Raw genomic sequence first — 15,806 nt, forward strand, 5'->3', positions numbered from 1 at the left:
AAATAAGATTTTTCATGTGGTCAACCAATAGTGTTTAGTCTTATTTCCGGTCGAACTTCACATATTGTGAACTTGAAGTGTCACTGGAACGTTTTGACCAATCACTAATGACAAAAACATTTTGCATGTACACAGGCCAAGAAAATCTAAAATAATACGAGTAACCTTCATAAATCTTAACGAACATTCATAAAGTCTATGATATAGTCCGATAGAATTTGAAAACAAAATCATAAAAGAAATTATTTTTTTCATATAGGAAATCATATGTTCGAATTCTATTGAGACAGTGATTCTTTGTGCTTTAATAAGTTAACAGGTATTACATTGTAATAGTGTAAGTATTACTAAAAAAAAAAAAACATTTCTATATTTTTTCTTTGAACAATAATCATGAAATTCCGGCCCACCATTTTCCCCACTACTCCACTCTTTAAAAACTAGCGTAATCAGCGTCATCAGTGCTGCTACTGTAAAGTAACCATGTTCTCGCACTTCTGCTCCTTCTTCGCCTGAAATCTACGCCCACGCTTATGCGTACGCGTATATATACTGTAGAAGATTGTCGTGTACAGTCGTCGCGCATACCGGTTGCATGTGAAAACCAATCAGAATGGGGCTTTGTTTCTCGCGGAGGGAGACCCCGAAGAAGCGGCCGTCGAAGCGTATAGCGCACCAATCCTCTGCTGTCGGCGGAGGGAGCAGTAGGTGGGGTAGGAATCGATCGTCCAGGAAGGATGGAATGGTAATTCAGGACCCGGCGCTCGCCGCCGCGATTCTGTTCCAGCAGCAGATGCAGAACGGCGGCGGCGGCGGCGGTTTGGCGTTTGATCGTTCCGCCTCGCTCCGTTATCCCGGCTCCAACTCGAAGAAGAATCATCAGGCGTTGCCTCGGAGCTCGAGCTCCAGAGCTCGCTCGCTAACTGATCCCCTGCTTCAACCTCACCAACTGGTTAATAAGGTGGTTCTATACTCCTATACTGCTTATTCGTATTGAATCTGCTTCCTCTATTTGTTCAATGTATTTAATTTCAGTTTCCATTTCGTTTTCAAATCAGCAGTTGATAATTGATTGATCGAATCGCTTTTAAGAGAATTCTTTACCATTTCTGTCCAATTGATAAGATTCAAGCAGACAGAGATCACGCATTTAACTTATTTGAAACTCTCCTCCCATCAATGAATTGGATCTTATTGCTGTTCGACGAAATGATAACTATTTGTTTGCCTATAGTTCGAGGATCAAAACATTTGCATCAAAAGTAATGCATTTTGTTTTTAAATCTGTGCAATTCCATTTGTTTCAGGATATAAAGCTTGATGAATTAGAGACCAGCCATTTTGTCCTTGTTCATGGTGGTGGTTTTGGGGCTTGGTGCTGGTATAAAACCATTGCACTTCTGGAAGGAGCTGGATTTAAAGTTACTGCTGTAGATTTAACTGGTTCAGGAATTCATTCTTTTGACACAAATAGTATAGCCAGCCTGTCACAGTATGTGAAGCCACTCACTGATTTTTTTGAAAAGCTTGTTGATGGAGAGAAGGTTATTTTATTCATTTCAGCTTTTTTTTACCTTTGTGAATTTTTCTATGTTCTTTTATGCTTTGAAATAAATCTTGAATGCCTGTATGGCTGTATATATAGGATTTTACAATTGTCTGCTTATGAATTCTGCAATATGGGCACCAATGCACTAGAATTTTGATAATAAGCCTTGGCCTTGTGAGCCATGTATAAGGATTGTGGATAGGATTACTAACAATAGCTATAGCTATATATTTGATTTCTGCATATATCTAATGGCTAATCTTTTCGTTATTAAAGACACACACCAAAAAAAAAGGACTCAATTTTTGTGCACATTTTGATTGATTTTTAGTATTAAGCTTATTGTTTTCTTTGTACTTACTCTTTTTGAACATACAGGTGATTTTGGTAGGGCATGATTTTGGTGGTGCTTGTATATCATATGCTATGGAGCTTTTCCCTGCTAAAGTCTCGAAAGCTGTTTTCATTGCAGCGGCTATGTTGACTAGTGGGCAGAGTACCCTGGATATGTTCTCTCAAAAGGTATGCGTTATCACTTCTATTGAATAATTTGTGGGCAATAGATTGTTTTTACACGCAGTTTGTTTTCTACAACTTGATTTCTCTCCATTTCTTTGTCCTTTGCTAAGTTGATCGTGTATATTTGCCTGGAATGCTTCACTCACTGTTAAATACGGTATTGCAGACAGATTCGAATGATCTGATGCAACAGGCTCAACTATTTATTTATGCCAATGGGAACAACAATCCCCCAACTGCCATTGACCTGGACAAATCACTCCTGAGGGACTTACTATTTAACCAGAGTCCCGCTAAGGTAAGTTATCTTTCTAGTAGCAGCAAATAAAATATCTCCTTGATGCCTAAACTACTGTCAATAGCAGGATTGCAAAGTTGATTCAGACTATCATCATAACTATGGAATTTGTGGTTTCCATCTTCAGGATGTTGCATTAGCATCTGTGTCAATGAGGCCTATCCCCTTTTCACCTGTTCTGGAGAAGCTCTCTTTGTCAGACCTCAAGTATGGCTCCGTTAGACGGTTCTATGTTGAAACTCCAGAAGATAATGCAATACCCATTGCTTTACAACGGAACATGATTACCCAAAGTCGTCCAGAACAAGTTTTTCATCTCAAGGGCGCCGATCACTCGCCATTCTTCTCAAAGCCACAAGCCCTGCATAAAACACTGGTAGAGATCTCAATGATCCCTTAATTATTCTATGTAAAGTTCCTTTTGCTCGTCCCTTGTAAAATTTTATCAACATGTCTGAATATCAAAATGCAATCAACAGAGATATATGTAATGGTATAGCCTTGTTTCTAGCTCATCATTTATGAGCCATTCCTTTTAACAAAGAATTGTCAATTCTTGTTTTGTAATGCCTATGGCACTTTGTAAAAGTCACTGACAATAAAATATTGTGTTAAAAGATTATTGGTTTACGGATTATTACACATGTCAACACCCTTCTTAGAACTCGTTTTTTTTTTAATCCAAAAAAATAAAAAGGGATAATACATTATCTTAAGAATCATAAAAATGATTATGGGCACACAGATTACTGGCGTGTTTGGTTGTGGAAAGACGCAGATGTTAACATCATACCGAAACAGTGACCTATCACTTGCTCACGCCAAACGGCCGTCTTTATCGAAATGGTGCGTTTTGTGGGTCTTCTTTCTCTCTCGGCGCTCCCTGAAAACGACGTTTAAACCACATATTCGCTCCTTTATAATCCCCCCTCTCACTCAACAGTTGCTGGGGGGTCGAAAACTCACAAGATTCAAAGTAGCAGGTGCGATTTCGAAGCATTCTCGCATTTCTCGTATGTTCTTCACCTTTTAAAAGTTCTCTAAATCCTTTTTGTTGTTGTTGTGAATCCTGCAGTATTCGGTGAGAAATTGATAGCGAAGAATGGGGCGTGGAGTTAGTGCTGGAGGTGGACAGAGTTCTTTGGGTTACCTGTTTGGAGCTGGAGAGGCACCGGCGGCTGCTCAAAGCCGCCGTGAAAAAGCTTCTTCTTCGCCTGCCGCCGCTCCACAACCTGCGGATAACAGCAAGCAGGTTGCCGCCGGCATTCTCAGCAGTAACGCAAACAACTATGTCCGTGGAGATGGTCAGAACTGTGGCAACTTTCTAACGGTATGACATGTGCTAGACTGCTAGTAAAATAGATTGCTGATATTCTATATTATATTATATTTAAGTCACTGCCTTAGAAACATGAATTTCACTTGATTGCAGGAAAGGCGTTCGACGAAAGTCCAAGCTGCACCTGGCGGCGGCTCTTCCCTGGGTTATCTGTTTGGAGGTGGAAGCAGCAATTGATGCCCCCATCACTTCCCTGTTGGAGTTGGGTTGTTCTACCTAACCTTCCCCAACGCAAGTTTCTCAAATCTCGTATGTATGATCTACAAAAGGAGCTCTGCTGTCGCTCGTTTGGAGCCATATTTTGTTTGTTTGTTTGTTTGATATGTTTGTTCATTGTTTAGAAGATTTCAAATGTTGATTGTGCATATTTGTTGTTAGTTTCCCTTGTGTCTTATGCAAACCGCATTCTGTTTACCTGTCTCTCTTCCAGTCTTCCCATTACCTATCAGTCAAAAACCATCAATTTGACAGTGAAGGAAACTGCATTGAGCAAAAAATGTTTTGCCCCAAAAGATCACACCTCAGTTCTAGCCAAGTGCATCCATCACACAGGGATCAACAATACTTGATCGATTTTGAACATTTGCGAATCAATCTAGTTAGACCTTACAGAATACAATAGTTATGCTGTGCAACCGAATGTACCATGCGCATGGTGCATACGGTTCAAAACGACGTCGTTTTGATTAAAAACGCGCATCCCACTTAAAAAAAAATTCAAGTTCGACTCTCAGCAATAGCATTATTGTGGATATATAGTTATGAAATTGTGGTTATATAGTTATGAATTTATGGATATTTAGTTCATTCATTGTGGATATTTAGTTCAATCATATATTGTGGATATTTAGTTCATTCATTGTGAATTTTTACTTCATTCATTCATTCATTGTGGATTTTTACTTCATTCATTCACTGTGGATATATAGTTATGAAATTGTGGATATATAGTTATGAAATTGTGGTTATATAGTTATAAATTTCTGGATATATAAAAATGCTATTGCCGAGAATCGAACCTGATTTCTTTTTTAAGTGGGACGCGCGTTTTTTTAACCAAAACGGCGCCGTTTTGCAACCGTATGCACCTTGCAAGGTGCATTCGGTTGCACAGGATAATAGAATATCAAAAGATGAAGCTGGGGTTTTCAAGTTTGGGCTAAATGTATCATTGGTTTTAGTAGTAAATGGACCAAAGAATTAATTGGAGATGAGCCCGTTACGTGGAATGGGCTAGTCTAGGACATATTCGCAGTGAAGTATTTCCAATTTGCATGGGCAAATTATTGTGTATACCATGAATTTAATATATTTTTTTAATATATATCAAAAATACATTATTTGTGTACTGAATGTACATTATTTGATAATATATAAAAAAATATGTAATTTTAAATAATGTATTTTTTATATATTAAAAATGTACTTTTTATTTATGGTTCACACAAATGTATGGACCATAGTCCATGGAATAATGATTGATTTGCATGGGAGTAGGCATAGTTATCCTTATTCGATTCAGACTTTCGTAGAGTTTTTAAAAGTCTAATGATATTCAAAATTTTATTAACTTTCATAGACTCTATCAGAATATGATTTTTGTATACTTTTTCTTCATTAATATAAATAGATGAAATCCAACTCCAAACTTTTCAACTTTCTCTACAAACTTTTTCCTCTTTATCTAAATCAACGGTGCGTTTCGAACCTTTTTAATAAATACTCATATTTATTTTATTTTTATCTCTTTATTTTCATACATATTTATATAAAAAAAAAACATAACAAAAATTATTATAAAAATTATTATTTACTGTTGTTCATAGCAAAAATTTTTACTACGAATTGAACTCTACATCAAGTTTTAGATTTTGATTGAATTTAATATATTATTGGTTCGTATATATTTAGTTATTTTATTTTATAATATAAATTTGTTCCGAATATTAATATTATCTAAATTAATTTTTTGTGTGATCTTAATAGGTTATTGGTTCATATATATTTTTAATTATGTTATATATTGATTTAAATTTATTTTGAATATAAAATGTACAAACCTTACATATATTAAATTTAAAAATTAAAATTAAATTCATTCTATTTTAATGAAATATACTTCAAAAATAGTATAAAAATCACTTAAATTAAACTTATGTTAAACAAGTTTTATGAATATAAAACATAGAACAGAAAGCAGTTAAAAACTGAACAAAAAAGATTTTTATATTAAGACAAAATCTAGATTTGAATTTATTTACCATCTAGTAATTTCCATTGGATGTACTAAAATAAAAATAAATGATATATTTTTTAATTGAGTTAAAAGAGATTTTAGAAATATAACAAGTAAAATAAAATATATCAGAAATTTAAGAAATTATATAAATTTTGAAAAATATACCTATTGTTTTATTCAGGACTCAATTCTATTCCCGACAGAGATAGGGTTTTAACCCGTCCAGGCTGCACTATATCTTTTGAAGCTAGGGTTTCTTCTTTTCTGTAATCTCTGCTGCGCCATCGGCAATCGTTTTCTCAGATCAATACTCCGGCGCATCCAATATGACGACCGTCGTTCCAACTTCCGAGGAAGATCCCGCGCTTTCCGTGGTCAGGTTCACTGCCGAGATGTCTTGGGCTGAAGCCGGTCCTGAGGTTCGAAGCTCTATTGATATTTTCGTCGTTTATTTCTATAATTTTCTTTGCACGCATGCTGTGTTTGTTTCAATCGATGGTCCAGCTGAATGTATGTGCTGTTTGCTAGTTTTATTTCCAAAAAACTCTATACATTTATATCAACTTCAATATTTTAAATATTATGTTATGTAATTTTTAGTTATTTGATCTCCAAAACGATGAATTAACAATATGACATTGTTTGTGGAAAGATTATGTATGGACTGGATTTACATGGTGGTTTCCTTTGATAGGTTGCAGAGCCTCAGGTTAGTCGACTGTGCATAGAAGCACAGGAGCGTATGGTGGGAGGCAGGTGGTTGGATTTGGTGGACTTGATGCTCACATCTGCAGACTTGGTATTTTCAAAAGCTTCTGATAAAGGTAATGCCCTAATTGGTACTCTATAATCTTTAACTACTTTCTGAAGACATGTTTTGATTATTTCCACTTTATAGTACTTGGAAAGTTTTGCAGTTAATAGGTTATACTTCTATGTGAATTGGATCTAAAAATTTGCTTTAGTGAAGAAAAATTATAAGTGACATTTTTTTAATGTAATCCTTTTGGATTATATTTGTTTGCTGGATTGGTTTCCTTCTCAGTCTTCCCAACAGAAATCATGCTTATATTCATGTTGGCTAACTGTTATGTGAAGTCAATAGGCTTCAAGTCATGCTTGAATAAATTTTCTTTCATCCATTTGAAGCAACTCCCTTCTACTGTCTGTATCTAAATGAATTTTGTTTTTTTTTTTTTTCATGTTGCATCTTTGGAGTATAATGCACTTTTCTATTTATCATACTGCCATTTGTTGGTTTTCTCCAGATCTTGAGTGCATTTTCACTATAATTTCCAACCTTGTGAAGAAGCCTGAGAGTGTTGAACAAGTACGTCAGATGGCAGAGCTTATATCCTCAAAAGTCACGCAGCAACCAAATGACAAACCTTTGTTGCGCTTAAAAATGTAAGACTTCTCAATATTGATTTTTATTTTAACTCCAAAGATGAAAGTTATATCATTTTTGTCTCATTGTGTTTTTTGTTTTCTCTTTTCAGCTTGTTCAACCTGTATAATCTACTGGATGACCCTATTAGCCGCTTTCTTGTTTACAAGAAGGCCCTTAATTTGGCAATCAGTGGAAAGGCCACTGAACATGTTCTATCATCGTTTAAAAAGATAGACAATATTTTGAAGGAATGGGACCTTGGGGTGGAGGATCAGAGGGAGCTCTTTCGCACAGTTTCTAATATTTTGAAAGAACATAAGGGGTGAGAAGCGGATGGGCTGCTGAAAAATAATTTTTCAGTTTATTTAAATTGATGCTTGAAATTAATCTAAAAGATAGTTTATTTATTTATTTATTTAAACTCCATTAAAATTCCAGGTATACAAAAGAGTCTTTCAAGTTTCTTATTAGGTATCTGGCAACATTTTCTGGTGATGATGCACATACTATGAATGAATCTAAGGATGCTGCTGTCAATACTATTATTGAATTTGTTAAAGTGCCTGACATGTATCAGGTATCAGTGTTTCTTACTAAATTTTGAAATTTCTTTACATGGGATTCAGTCGACATTGGTCAATTTTGCTGTCCATTTCGTCTTCATAATTACATAGTAGTTTTTATTTTAATTTTTCTGAGATAAGGTTGGCTTAATTGTTGACATTCCCTCTTATATATATGGTTGTGTAATTTGCTATTTGAGATTCCCATGTGTATTAGCCTTTTAGGTTTTTGGTTAGAAGTATTATTTATTCTGTTCTGTCATGGAGTCTCATTGATTGTGGGTTGTTTTACATTGCAGTGTGATTTGCTTGAAATACCAGCTGTAGCACAATTGGAGAAGGATGCTAAATATGCTCTGGTGTATCAACTTCTTAAGATCTTTTTGACTCAGAGGTTGGATGCATACTTGGATTTCCAAGCAGCTAATTCCACTTTATTGAAAAGCTATGGTAACTATATGTTCCATTACTTGAGACTTAGACTTCTAGATACATCAATTCCCATGTTTTGGCCGCTTGTAGTTCATTTTTACTGACTTTGTCTTTTCTGATAATATAGGACTTGTCCATGAAGATTGCATTGCAAAGATGAGGTTGATGTCATTGGTGGATCTAGGATCCAGTGAATCTGGTCGAATTCCTTATTCTGTGATCAAGGATGTTCTGCGGGTAAAATCTTTTATGTAATGTTTTAATTAGTGTTTTTTTCTCGGACATGCAAACAGAGACACATTTATTTGTTTAATTCAATTTCATTACTGATCAAGTTGGTGCATATATGACTGTAGATTGATGACAATGAAGTTGAGCCATGGGTTGTCAAGGCAATTACAGCAAAGTTAATTGATTGCAAGATTGATCAAATGAATCAAGTAATAATTGTGAGGTACACTTTGAGCTTCACCCTTTGACATCTTCTATCACTCCTTGTTTATGGGAGAATATTGGGGGTTTTAAGCCCTTTGTGGTTGATATGCTTTACTCTTGGGTGTTGCAGCCGTTCAATTGAACGAGTGTATGGTCCAAACCAGTGGAAAGCCCTCAGAACAAAGCTTGAAACATGGAAGGTAAATAATCTTTTATTTAATTTCATGTGTGCCATAACTTGATAATTTGATAATGCCATTGGTTGACCATGCTGTATCTATCTGCTTTGCTATTGAGGTTTTAGTCTATTCCCTGCAAGATGTGTTACAATCCATCCTCAATATAATGTTCATTTGCCTTGTTATAAATTCTTAGTGTTAGTTTGGTTCATGTTATGTGCTCAAGAATGTTACATTACCTTACCTACAAGATAATGTATTTTGCCCTTGTTTGGTTTCTAGGGAGTTAATGTGAGATTCTTGGGGATGTGGTAACATGAGCGAAATACGCTATTAATGTTGTGATGTTTTCAAATGCTGTGTTAACAAAATATATTTTGCAGGGTAATATTGCCAATCTTATTAGCACTATTCAAGCGAACAAAGTAGTCGAAGATGGCTCACAAGCAGCAATGCAAGGATTAACGATTCGCTGAGATTTTTTTGCTATGTAGTACAATTTTTCTGTTAAACTTGATAGAATTTGAGACACTACTGCCTGCCCATATACTGCAATATCTGGTTTTAGTCAGACAATATGAGTAATCTGAATGCTCAATGCAAGAGTTTTGCTTTTGCTTCTCTCTTCCAACTCTGCAATTTCATTACTTTTTATGTCAAATGACAATTGGTTTATACGAGAATGTAAACTTCTCTGAAGACATTAAAGAACATTGACTTTGCGCAGAAAGATGTCCCACTAATTATTTAAGTTAGCCTTTCAAAAAAAAAATTATTTTAGTTAAGATCAAATGTATTTCCACAATCTTCGCCACAAAAATTAAGAAATAAAAAACAGGTGTAAAATTACTTTTTATGTCAAATGACAATTGGTTTATACGAGTGTTGGTGCTTTTTTCTTCAGATGTGAACATGTTCTCGACCTTTTTTAAGTGAAAAATGATTAATGTCAGGTTCCTACTAAACTTCTGACTTTGCGCAGAAAGATGTCCCACTAATTATTTAAGTTACGATCAAATTTATTTCCACAATCTTCGCCACGAAAATTAAGAGATAAAAAACAGGTGTAAAATTACTTAGTACAAAGACTTTGGCAAATAAAAAGGCAACCGGCAGGCCGACGAAATAGACATTGCAGCCTTGCAGTTATCATGTCTTCAACCATTTCCATGGTAATATGGTATCGGTATACTTACCAATAAAATATATCACAACAACTAAATTGACATTATTATTAAAAGAAGAAGAAAAAAAGAAACTAAAGGGAACCTTATTCTAATAGTCTTCTAGTCTAGACTATGATATTTGCAAAGAAAAAATAACAATCTTCAACCATTTCCATGGTAATATGGTATCGGTATACCTCAGTCCTGACTCCTGATCAATAAAATATATCACAACAACTAAATTGACATTATTATTAAAAGAAGAAAAAAAGAAACTAAAGGGAAACTTATTTCTAATAGTCTTCTAGTCTAGAATATGATATTTGCAAAGAAAAATGTTTCATTGGTTAATAAGAGCTACTAACACGGCATTTAATATTTAATTCAAGACAAGTAAACTAGAAAATAGAGATTGCAATGCTAGGAAGTTTACCGGGGGATCACCATTTCTCCACCAAGTCTCATTTTTATGCTCAGAACTTGAATCAGTTGGAAAGCATAACCCAATACCTCAACAGCAACAATATGCATCATCCTCTGTTTTTTATTCTTATATCCTGTACGTTATTCCATGGTATGATCATCTTTGCCATTTCTTCTACCATTAATTCACCTATTGAGAACATAGCCATTTCGTGTGGCTCTTCTGGCACTCCAACTGCACCTGATGGACGCATGTGGGTTGGAGACAATACCATGTCTTCTTCTACATTGCTGCACTTGAATGGAATATCCTGGACGTCTACAGCCCAGCAAAAAGCTTCTCTCATGATTGATCCACTTCCATATCAGACAGCTCGGACCTCTCGCCATGAGTTCAGCTACCGGTTCTCTGTCAAGCCGGGCCAGAAATTTATCCGCTTGCACTTCAACCCAGCGCCATACAAGGGTTTCAAGAAGTCCATAGCCCTTTTTACTGTCAAAGCTGGTCCATACACTCTCCTAAGCAATTTCAGCCCTTCCCTCACTGCTGATGCTCTAGGTGTCAAATTTCTCAACAAGGAATACAGTGTTAATGTACAGGAAAGTGAAGCGTTGACTATAACATTCACCCCATCCCAAGAAACAAAGTCCTCAGAAGATGTTTATGCTTTTGTCAATGGCATTGAGATTGTCTCCATGCCTACTGGTCTTTACTATACCCCAGAGGGAGAGCCAGGTGCCCATGTTATTGGCCAAAAGCACAGATTCTACATTGATACTGCTACAGCACTGCAGATGATTCAGAGATTAAACATCGGGGGACGGTCAATCCCATCTATTGAAGATGTCAGCATGTTTCGTGACTGGAAAGATGACTACAACTACCTGTTAAATGGAGTTGGTGCTGCTTCAACTTATACAACCATTACAATTGAGTATGCTGACATGCTGACACATGTTGCACCTCCCAAAGTGTACCAAACAGCAAGGTCAGTGCATCCAGGCAAGCAGCAGCTCATTGCTCACAATCTCACATGGATAATTCCAGTAAATTTAGGATTCAGGTACCTAGTCAGGCTCCATTTCTGTGAATTTGAACCTGAAATATCAGCAAGAGGTGAAAGGCAATTCAGTATACTTATAAATAATCAGATAGCCGAATATAATGCTGATGTGATCAAATGGAGTGGTGGACATGGGATTGCAGTGTACAAAGACTACATTGCAATGATGGAAGGAGATAGAATGAAAGGTACAGGCACTCTAGTCATAAGTTTGCAGCCCAACTCTGACTTCAGCACTAAAAGAACTGACGGCATTCTGAATGGCTTAGAAATATTCAAGCTAAGTAATCCTGACAACTATCTTGTGGGAATGAATCCTGCCCCCCAACGCAAACAAAGTTCAGTGTCAGAGATGCCGAGTCACCAAAGGCCAGTGTTTTTTGATAGAAAGAGTGCAATTGTTACTGCATTCACAGTAGCAGTCACTTTACTGAATATTGCCATCTATTATCTAAGGTGTCTCTCAGAAGCTAACTCCAACATGAGAAACACAAGATCTCGTTCCACAGACCCAGCTTGTCATCAATTCTCACTTGAGGAGATCCAACTATCCACCAACAATTTTAGTCCTAAGTTCCTCATTGGAAGTGGTGGATATGGTAAAGTATACAAGGGCATTATTGATGGCGGAGCAACTACTGTAGCAATTAAGCGTTTGAAGGAAGAATCTAGGCAGGGAGAGAATGAGTTTTGGACAGAGATCAAAATGCTATCAAAGGTCCGAAATGAACACCTTGTCTCCCTAATTGGCTTTTGCAATGAAGGTACGGAGAGGGTGTTGGTTTATGAGTACATGCCACGAGGAACTGTTGCAGACCATCTCCACAAAATTGATAGAAAGGGGAACGGTAACCCCCCTCTCTCTTGGGAAAGACGACTCAAGATTTCAATAGGTGCTGCCCGGGGATTACATTTCCTTCACACCTCCCAGCATAAGGTTATACACCGTGACGTAAAAAGCTCAAACATTCTGCTGGATGAGAGTTGGGTGGCAAAGATTTCAGATTTTGGTTTGTCCAAAATGGGGCCTGGAAATGAGTCCTTCACTCATGTTAGTACTGATGTCAAAGGAACATTTGGCTACTTGGATCCTGAATACTTTTTAACTCACAGATTGACAACAAAATCTGACGTTTATGCTTTTGGAGTAGTGCTGCTTGAAGTGCTCACCGGAAGGCCAGCACTGGATAAGAGGCTTGTTGAGCAAGGCCACAATCTAGCCACTTGGGCCATAGACTACATGAGAAAAGGAGATGTTCATGATATTGTTGATGACAGTCTGGCGGGGCAAGTCTCTCAAACTTGTTTGAAAGTGTTTGCAGAAATTGCAGAAAGATGTTTGGGCAGACAGCCACATGAACGACCAGATATGGCTGATGTGCTAACAAAACTTGAATTAGTGTTGGCGTTACAGCAAAAGGAGGCACAAAATGAGGGCATGAGTATTGATAGACTTGGAACTCTCTCAGAAGAGAATATGGTGGCACCTAAAGGCAAAGGAAAAGATATTCTCATGGGAAGGGTGGAGAAGAAGGATAGGAATTCCAAAAGAAAGTCTGTTCGATGGAGGGATCTTTTCCTCGTCCGGCCAAAATCACCACCCAAGACGAAAACTCCCGAAACATTGCCATCACAGCTTGAGGTTTCCACAACAAAGCATGAAGGACCACGCATCTTCTCTGTGAATGAAATCCTAAAGGCCACTAACAATTTCAACCAGAGTTCTATTATTGGTTCTGGGAAAGGTTATGATGTGTTCCTGGGTTTACATGGTGGCAAAAGTATTGTAGTCATCAGAAGGGCCATCATTACAGTATTAAGTGATCGCCTGGATCAAGAGTTGCAGTTTCGCCATTCCCATCTCCCTTTGCCCAGCTATGCTGATAATGTTGTCTCTTTGATTGGATATTGCACTATTGATCAACATATGATCAATGTATATGATCACATGGCAAATGGGAGTCTGCGAGATCATCTGCGTAAACCTGACGTGGACACTCTCCCATGGAAGCAAAGGCTTAAAATCTGCATTGATGCTGCACGAGGTTTGTACTACCTTCAGCAAATCTTGAAGCTGAGTATTCTCCACCACACATTCAACTCAACCAACATTCTGCTGGACGAGAATTGGGTTGCTAAAGTTTCAGACTTGGGTTGGTCTAGAAGTAAAGACGACTCTAGTTGGTGCAGAAAGGAAGTTTACAGTCTTGACCTTCATGGTGGGTATATGGATTCACTCGATTTATATCACATAAGAACAGAAGTAAAAGACTATGCATATGCATTTGGTTTACTGTTAATCGAAGTATTATGCGCCAACAATAAATTGATACTCCAGATGGACAAGGATTTGGAGAGTGCAGCCTGCTGGTTCACCACACAAGGAAGATGGAGACATTCAAGATTCATAGACCCAAGCCTTGTTGGGAAAATATCGCCAGACTGCCTGCAGATATTCATTGACATTGCAAGCACGTGTCTGCGCAACCTTAAACCATCACTGCGCGAGATTGTGACACGTCTCGAGGCTGCACTCAAGTTGCAAGAAGCAGCAGATGACAATAAGGAGCTTCAGGTTCTCTGAAACTAAAAAACAGAAACTATATTGCTCTAGTGTATCAATGCCACCATTCAGAAACAGAACTTCATTTTCTTTTCTTTCATCCAGACTGCAAATTGTAGCTGAAAAAGTTTGTTGTATGTGTTCCTTACATCCTAAACTTATTATGCCATTTTCATAAAAGCAAGTTCACATTCTCTTTCCTCAGCTTCATATGATTTTTTTTTGTCTTTAGCATTTTAAATCCCAAACATTAATGGTCAATAACTCGAACTTTACCATGAAGATAAACTCCAATTCACACACAATTTCTGTCGGCAGAACAAACTCACAGCCACTTAGCGTGAATTGCTTGAAAGAGACGTAAGAAAATAAAAATATAGGGGAAAATCGAATCAACTCGCTGGTAAGTGCTCGCAATCCGTACCTGTAACAGATGCGAGACATTGTCTTCTTCCACAAAATCCGAAAACGGCTGCCCTAAGAGGTCCGTCAAGTTAGTGCTGGAGGATACAGACAGCGAAGGTGTAACGTACTAGGGTTGTGAAAGAAGAATTGAGAAGAGAAGAGAAGAAGGTTGAGAGAATAGAGACTGTGTATTCAGTAAAAATTGCATAATTCATTCATACAAATTCTCAGCTTATTAAGCCGCACAAAGCCTAACTGCATAACAAATTAGCTGCTTTGGAAAGGGATGGAATGATGCTTGAAACGGTGTCGTATGGACGTGAGTAACGGCTAACTTCTCACTTAATCAAACGACGTCGTCGTAGTCCAACGGCTAGCTGATTTAGTGGAACGACGTCGCTTTCATCCCTTCTTCAACTTCTTTAACTGTTCCTTCAGACGATATCGTTTCTTCCCCTTTTTCCACCCTTATGCCTTCTATCCCATTTTCATTGCTTTCTTCCAGGTGTGTTACAGTACCCTCCTTTGCAGGAGATCTTTGTCCCCAAGGATCAAAGGAGGGGAATTGGCTTCGAATGTGGTAGTAGTCCTCCCAAGTAGCATCCTCAATTGGAAGATTCCCCCATTGAACTAGAATCTGGGTGATGGCTTGGTTCTTTCTCTTAACCAACCTCTTCCCCAACACTGCCACTGGCTCTGCTAAGACCTGCCCTTCTTCTCCAGTGACTGGAGGGTCCTGCTGGACTATGACTCCATCTCCCACCCTTTTCTTAAGCTGGGAGACATGGAAGACAGGATGAAGGAGAGCCCCAGGAGGTAATGTAAGTTTATAGGCCACTGTCCCAACCTTTTCACACACTTGATAAGGCCCGAAATATTTAGATGATAGCTTCAAATTCTTCCTTATTCCAATGAAACCTGCCTATAGGGTTGTATCTTTAAATACACCCAATCTCCCACTTGAAGAGTTCTTTCACTTCTTCCCTTGTCAGCTTGCAACTTCATTCTACTTTGTGCCTGTTGCAAGTTGTCTTTCAAAGCTGCCAACACAGCATTTCTTTCATTCATCCAAGTAAGTTCAGTCTTGTTACTGCCAATGTTGCAAAACACGCTAGGCGCACCCTAGGCAGTAAGGGGGCGCCTAGGCGCCGATTTTTTTAATTTTTTTTATTAAAAATAAAATTAAAAATTAAAAATTTATTAAAATTTAGTAATAAAACATAAGATTTCTATAGTTATTTC

The 15,806-nt window shown here is 37.4% G+C and overlaps 4 protein-coding genes across 4 annotated transcripts; all 4 read left to right on the forward strand.

Moving 5' to 3' along the window:
• Positions 1 to 438: 438 nt before the first annotated feature.
• Positions 439 to 2,937, forward strand: LOC109180294 (putative methylesterase 11, chloroplastic). The gene is made up of 5 exons (XM_019329785.1): positions 439 to 961; positions 1,308 to 1,544; positions 1,928 to 2,071; positions 2,235 to 2,366; positions 2,494 to 2,937. Exons 1-5 carry the CDS (start codon positions 614 to 616, stop codon positions 2,764 to 2,766), a joined length of 1,134 nt encoding a protein of 377 aa, XP_019185330.1. The 5' UTR covers positions 439 to 613; the 3' UTR covers positions 2,767 to 2,937.
• A 198-nt stretch (positions 2,938 to 3,135) lies between these two features.
• LOC109180295 (protein SPIRAL1-like 3) lies at positions 3,136 to 4,198 on the forward strand. Its single transcript, XM_019329786.1, has 3 exons — positions 3,136 to 3,349; positions 3,442 to 3,696; positions 3,799 to 4,198. Exons 2-3 carry the CDS (start codon positions 3,469 to 3,471, stop codon positions 3,880 to 3,882), a joined length of 312 nt encoding a protein of 103 aa, XP_019185331.1. The 5' UTR covers positions 3,136 to 3,349; positions 3,442 to 3,468; the 3' UTR covers positions 3,883 to 4,198.
• A 1,924-nt stretch (positions 4,199 to 6,122) lies between these two features.
• Positions 6,123 to 9,566, forward strand: LOC109180293 (eukaryotic translation initiation factor 3 subunit M-like). Its single transcript, XM_019329784.1, has 10 exons — positions 6,123 to 6,363; positions 6,639 to 6,768; positions 7,213 to 7,351; positions 7,444 to 7,656; positions 7,773 to 7,911; positions 8,197 to 8,347; positions 8,457 to 8,566; positions 8,686 to 8,783; positions 8,895 to 8,964; positions 9,327 to 9,566. Exons 1-10 carry the CDS (start codon positions 6,271 to 6,273, stop codon positions 9,417 to 9,419), a joined length of 1,236 nt encoding a protein of 411 aa, XP_019185329.1. The 5' UTR covers positions 6,123 to 6,270; the 3' UTR covers positions 9,420 to 9,566.
• Positions 9,567 to 9,944: 378 nt separating this feature from the next.
• On the forward strand, positions 9,945 to 14,180 carry LOC109180224 (receptor-like protein kinase FERONIA). Its single transcript, XM_019329710.1, has one exon. It carries the CDS (start codon positions 10,527 to 10,529, stop codon positions 14,178 to 14,180), a length of 3,654 nt encoding a protein of 1,217 aa, XP_019185255.1. The 5' UTR covers positions 9,945 to 10,526.
• Positions 14,181 to 15,806: the final 1,626 nt, after the last annotated feature.

The sequence above is a fragment of the Ipomoea nil genome, unplaced genomic scaffold, assembly GCF_001879475.1.
Source record: "Ipomoea nil cultivar Tokyo-kokei standard unplaced genomic scaffold, Asagao_1.1 scaffold1026, whole genome shotgun sequence".
NCBI classification, from domain to species: Eukaryota; Viridiplantae; Streptophyta; class Magnoliopsida; order Solanales; family Convolvulaceae; genus Ipomoea; species Ipomoea nil.

Coding starts and splice junctions, on each gene's coding strand:
- LOC109180294 (XM_019329785.1), top strand. CDS start 614: ATGGGGCTTTGTTTCTCGCGGAGGGAGACCCCGAAGAAGCGGCCGTCG. Junction 962..1,307: donor CTCACCAACTGGTTAATAAG/GTGGTTCTATAC, acceptor CATTTGTTTCAG/GATATAAAGCTTGATGAATT. Junction 2,072..2,234: donor TGGATATGTTCTCTCAAAAG/GTATGCGTTATC, acceptor ACGGTATTGCAG/ACAGATTCGAATGATCTGAT.
- LOC109180295 (XM_019329786.1), top strand. CDS start 3,469: ATGGGGCGTGGAGTTAGTGCTGGAGGTGGACAGAGTTCTTTGGGTTAC. Junction 3,697..3,798: donor ACTGTGGCAACTTTCTAACG/GTATGACATGTG, acceptor ACTTGATTGCAG/GAAAGGCGTTCGACGAAAGT.
- LOC109180293 (XM_019329784.1), top strand. CDS start 6,271: ATGACGACCGTCGTTCCAACTTCCGAGGAAGATCCCGCGCTTTCCGTG. Junction 6,769..7,212: donor TTCAAAAGCTTCTGATAAAG/GTAATGCCCTAA, acceptor GGTTTTCTCCAG/ATCTTGAGTGCATTTTCACT. Junction 7,352..7,443: donor CCTTTGTTGCGCTTAAAAAT/GTAAGACTTCTC, acceptor TTCTCTTTTCAG/CTTGTTCAACCTGTATAATC.
- LOC109180224 (XM_019329710.1), top strand. CDS start 10,527: ATGCTAGGAAGTTTACCGGGGGATCACCATTTCTCCACCAAGTCTCAT.